The sequence below is a fragment of the Curcuma longa genome, chromosome 10 (assembly GCF_044706935.1).
Source record: "Curcuma longa cultivar G26 ecotype Majalengka, Jawa Barat chromosome 10, ITB_CL_G26_1.1, whole genome shotgun sequence".
NCBI classification, from domain to species: Eukaryota; Viridiplantae; Streptophyta; class Magnoliopsida; order Zingiberales; family Zingiberaceae; genus Curcuma; species Curcuma longa.
In genome coordinates, this window is record NC_133870.1 from 9,613,822 (window position 1) to 9,619,021 (window position 5,200).

At 46.6% G+C, this 5,200-nt stretch overlaps 1 protein-coding gene across 1 annotated transcript; it reads left to right on the forward strand.

Annotated features, from left to right (window-relative positions):
- The first annotated feature begins 2,059 nt into the window (after positions 1–2,059).
- LOC141836136 (putative L-type lectin-domain containing receptor kinase S.5) lies at positions 2,060–4,532 on the forward strand. The gene is made up of 2 exons (XM_074723553.1): positions 2,060–3,392; positions 3,546–4,532. The coding sequence occupies exons 1-2, from the start codon at positions 2,096–2,098 to the stop codon at positions 4,367–4,369; spliced, it is 2,121 nt and encodes a 706-aa protein (XP_074579654.1). The 5' UTR covers positions 2,060–2,095; the 3' UTR covers positions 4,370–4,532.
- The last annotated feature ends 668 nt before the right edge of the window (positions 4,533–5,200 follow it).

Here is a 5,200-nt window from a genome sequence, read left to right on the forward strand (position 1 = left end):
TCGCCAAGAAATAAGAGAATCACCCAAGAAGAAACAATAACCAGTGATGGAGCGTCGGTCAGTGGGATCGCCTGCCCAATCAGCATCAGAATAACCAGTGAGTACCAATGATGAATCAGCAGAGAAGTGAAGACCATGTAGGAGAGTGTCCTTAACATAGCGGAGAATACGTAATACAGCAAAGTGATGAGCTGTACAGGGACTAGTCATGAACTGACTAACGATGTGAACTGCATGAGCTATTGGGAAGCGATCCTAGGACTTCGGACTCCTCGGTGCATTGATTGATTGACTTGGATCCTCTACCTTTCCTCAATAATTGTTCAATTGTAGGGATGCTAACCAATATATCCAATTCAACCTCGTCAGGTATCCTCGAAATAAAGCATTGGTGTTCTTACGTCATCATTGTCGGTTTGAGATGGTTCTAGAAGCCCGGTTTAAGGCTTTCCTGTGTCACTCAGGCGCCCCGGAGTGCTAAAAGAACCCTATCCCCTGTCACAGGATATCTTTTTACGGACCTCTCCCCAACAATGAATGACCGCTAACTATCCCTCATAGAAACTAACTATGAATTAAGAAACCCCTCGGAAACTCGCCCGGTTCAAGGCTTTCTTCCTGTCACGAAGCGCCCCGGTGTACGGCCTAATGATTCCTCAATTCACAATCAATTCCTACCCTCATGGATTCATACACACACATTTAATCATTCATCACACAAGCACAAATCCATANNNCAACCCTTAGCATTTAAAACCCAGTGAGTCGACAAGATAAGGTAAGTGCATCTCTCACCTGCAGTATGAGTAGTTCCGTTGTTTTCGGTGTTTTTCCATAAACATGATTTTGTTAAAGCATATGTATGATTTTGTTAAAGCATATGGTAGAATTGCATGGTATAAGAAGTAAGATATTGTAAGTACATCTCTCACCTGCAGTATGAGTTGCTCCGTTGTTTTCTTTATTCTGTCCATAGTATGTAGAGCATGCATAAAGTATTATTTTCATGACATCATTTTATGTTAAAGCATGTGTAAATTATTTCTTTCCAAATTGCATGATATAAGAAGTATAAGAAAAGTATTTTACTTTAGACAGGCGGGTATCGGGCGCAAGGCCCACGGGCACAAGGCCCATAAGAAAAGGAATTCTGGGCACAAGGCTCACAAAGAATTCTGGGCACAAGGCCCATAAGAAAAGGAATTCTGGGCACAAGGCCCACAAAGAATTCTGGGCACAAGGCCCACAAGAAATTTAAGTGATACCTCGCTGGGCCCAAAGAAGGATGTTTATTTATTTTCACTTATATATAATATAAGTTTTTCCCATGTCATTTCCAGCATTTCTTTCATATAATAGCATCAGTTATTACGAAGTTTTCTATAGTTTTTGTGAGTTAGATGATGTACTTACTAAGCGTTGCTTATAGTTTGCATTCCTCATATTGCAGATAAATAAAAGGAAAAGTTTTAGGAAAGAGGAGGCAGCTGGAAAAGTGCTTGATGTGTGGTGTCGATCTGAAACCGCGGAATAAGATCAAGAAATTAAATAAATATTTATTTTATGTCTAAAAAATTATTTATTTCTTTTACTTCCGCATGTTAAACAGAAAAAGAAAAATTATTTGAGTTATTTTATTTAATAAGTAAAAGTTAAGGAAAGTTTAAAGTACGTAACGTCTCTATGTTAGTATAAGGAAGAGGGGGGCGTTACAGAATCGGATGGCCAAGGTGATGGAACATGTGGCCGAGCGGCCAAAATAGGTGAGTGCATAGTCGTAAAGCTGAGCTGGCTGAGAGCTTTTTGAGATCGAATGAAATTATTGTAAGAGATGAAATTATAATTGGGTCAATCACACTAAATTTGACCATTGACTTTTCAAGTTGGATTGATATTTGACCTACTTTATCACGTCGAGTCAATGAAGACCCGCCGGATCAATACTCGATTAGTTTTAGAAAATCATTGCACTTCGGAATGCACAGAGTACTTTCCGAACGCGTTGAATCTGATTTCATATACAACTCTAAAAGTCATCAGCCACAATCGCCGCTCTGTGTCCTCCCACTTTCACCGGTACCTCCATCCCCAGAACATGAACTGCCGCCCTCTTCCACCTCTCCTCCACCACCCCGCCGCCTCCTTTCTCCTCCTCTTCCTCCTACATCTCCTCACCGCCCAATTTCAGATCGCCACCACCACTGACGACACCTTCGCCCACACCTTCCCTAACTTCGACCCTGTCGCCAACAGTGTCGATCTCTCGACATTCAACGACGCCGGATACAGCCCAGGCGTCCTCCAGCTCACCCCCGATACCTCAAACGAAGACTCCAGCTCCCTTGTCAACAAATCCGGTCGAGTCTTCTATAAGAAGCGCTTCACGCTTTGGCATGTGGACTCCTCTTCCTCCTCCGGCGCCACCACCAAGCAAGTCCTGTGCTTCAACACCTCCTTCAACATAGACGTCTTCCGTGTTGGAAACAGGACCCCAGGCGAGGGCTTGGCTTTCCTCCTCTCCTCCGACCTCGCCCCGGCGCCGCCAGGGAGCCACGGTGCCTTTCTCGGCCTCACCAATGCCTCCCTCAACGGGAACCCCGACAACCACTTCGTGGCTGTCGAGTTCGACACCGTCAGGCAAGCCGATTTGGGAGACCCCAACGACAACCACATCGGCCTCGACATCAACGGTATTAACTCCACGATGACAGTCACGAATTTGAGGTTTGCGATCGCTCCCGTGGTCAACGCTGGCTACACTGTTTGGATCGATTACGACGGTGTGACGCGCCAGTTGCACGTTTACATGGAGACCATGGGCTATCCAAAGCCGGCCTCCGCCGTGCTCAAAGCGCCACTCGATCTCCGCGATTACCTGGAGCAGGGATTCTACTTTGGGTTTGCCGCTTCGACGGGGACGAAATACGAGCTCAACTGCGTGCTGTCGTGGAATCTGTTCGTCGAGATGATAACTGTCAGCGAAAAAGGCATGCCGCCGTGGAAGATTGGCGCGATCGTTGGGGGAGTTTTACTGTTCCTGATGGCGCTTGTGGCGGGGCTTTGTGTGTGGCTGAAGACGAGGAAGAGGACGGCGAGTGATGCTGCTGCCAGTGGCAGCAGCGCGCTGGTATTGGGGGCTCTGAAGAGCCTACCGGGGATGCCGAGGGAGTTCGAGTTCAAGAACCTCGACAAAGCGACCAACAATTTCGACGAGAAGATGAAGCTGGGGAAAGGGGGCTTCGGCGAGGTGTACCGGGGCGTGTTGCCTGGGGAGAACAAGCAGGTGGCTGTCAAGCGATTCTCCCGGGGCGGCACCAGCGCTCCCGATGACTTCCTCAAGGAACTCACCATCATCAACCGCCTTCGCCACAAGCATCTCGTCCCCCTTGTTGGTCAGTACTTCTTGCCTGCCCTGTCTCATCGTCCTGCTCTGTTCCTCCAGTTTTCACTATATTTCTTACGCGATTCAATCGTTTGGTTGCATGAAAATTATCTTGCAATAATCCTTGGCTTTGGTACCTATCGACGTTGTTGTTGGATCGCAGGATGGTGTCACACCAACAGTATGTTGCTGCTAATCTACGAGTACATGCCTAATGGCAGCCTTGATCAGCACCTGTTCGACGGGTCCAACAGCAATCCGACGAAGACTCTGAGCTGGGAGCGGCGATACAACGTGATCGCCGGCGTCGCCTCTGCCCTCCACTACCTGCACGACGAGTACGATCAGAGGGTGGTGCACCGCGACCTGAAGGCCTCCAACATCATGCTCGACGCCAACTTCAACGCGCGCCTCGGTGACTTCGGCCTCGCGCGTGTCCTCGAGTCCGACAAGACTTCCTACGCTGAGCTGGAGATGGGCGGCGTCCCCGGCACCATGGGCTACATAGCTCCGGAGTGCTTTCTCACCGGCAAGGCCACCCGGGAGTCCGACATTTTCGGCTTCGGCGCCGTGGTGCTCGAGGTCGTCTGCGGCCGCCGCCCCCGCTGCGACATCGACGGCTTCCTGTTCCTTTGCGACTGGGTGTGGAGGCTCTTCCGCGAAGGACGCATCCTGGAGGCCGTTGACGGCCGCCTGGGGGAGGACTACGACCCCGAGGATGCTCGCCGGCTGCTCCTCCTCGCCCTGGCCTGCAGCCACCCGATTCCGTCGGAGCGGCCGAAGACGGACGTGACGGTGCAGATCGTCTCCCGCGCAGTTGCGCCGCCTGCGGTCCCGCACTTCAAGCCCTCGTTCGTGTGGCCGTCCTTCCCTGCCATGGCGGGGGCCGTGGCGTCGTCCTACGAAGCGTCATCGACGCGGCTGACTCCCCATCTCCCCGAGGGAGATGGACACGTGTCGCCCAAACACCCTCCCCTTACATTATAATCGTCCGCGTATTGACCGGCAAGTGGTTGACTTGTTCTCCCTTCCCGCCGCTTCTCTTGGCCAATTGTCTTTTTTTTTTTTGGTTCTGTTTTCCGTTTTTTCTCGCTTTGGGACCCACCATTGTCAATTAGTTTTTGATTCAATTAAATTAAAACTATTAAAATCAATTAGTTTGATATTTTTATTCAATATAATTAAAATTATTTTTGATTAAATTAAACGAATTTTAATTAAATTAGAATTGTTTTAATTGATATTAGAGAATTTTAACTATAATCACTTAATAATTTTAAATATATTAGGGTGACTTTAGTTAAAGTTGTTATAAAAACGCTCAAATAAAAATATTTTTGGACCCTCTTTTAATATTTTTAAAAATAGGATAATCATTTTTTAATTTTATCTTAATTTTAATATTTATCACACATGAGAAATTACTTTAGAAAAGGCTTCTTGTCATTTTACCATTGCAGTAAAAAGATGTAATCGTCGTACAATGGTCTCATCCCATAATTATTTGTGAGGATGTAAATTTAAAAGTTATAATTGATCACTACAAGGAGGGTATTTATAACCATATGTGAGGAAGTAAATCGAAAAGTTACAATTGGCCACTATGAGGGAGGACATTGTCTTGACTTCGTCGAGATTCGATCATTATCCACTTCAACAAGTCTGTCCCATATTAATCAACTCAACCATGTTCCAAAGATAACAATAATAATAATTAGCACATAATAACAATAATATATAATGTATGCATGATCTAATTAAGATAATTAAATAATCGCCTAATCTTGACTTCAAGATCCAAGTAGGACTTTTAACAGG

Bases quoted from the DNA above. Each gene is read 5' to 3' on its own strand.
- LOC141836136 (XM_074723553.1), top strand. From the start codon at position 2,096: ATGAACTGCCGCCCTCTTCCACCTCTCCTCCACCACCCCGCCGCCTCC. The intron at 3,393-3,545 runs GTCAGTACTTCT...GTTGGATCGCAG, and splicing joins GCATCTCGTCCCCCTTGTTG to GATGGTGTCACACCAACAGT.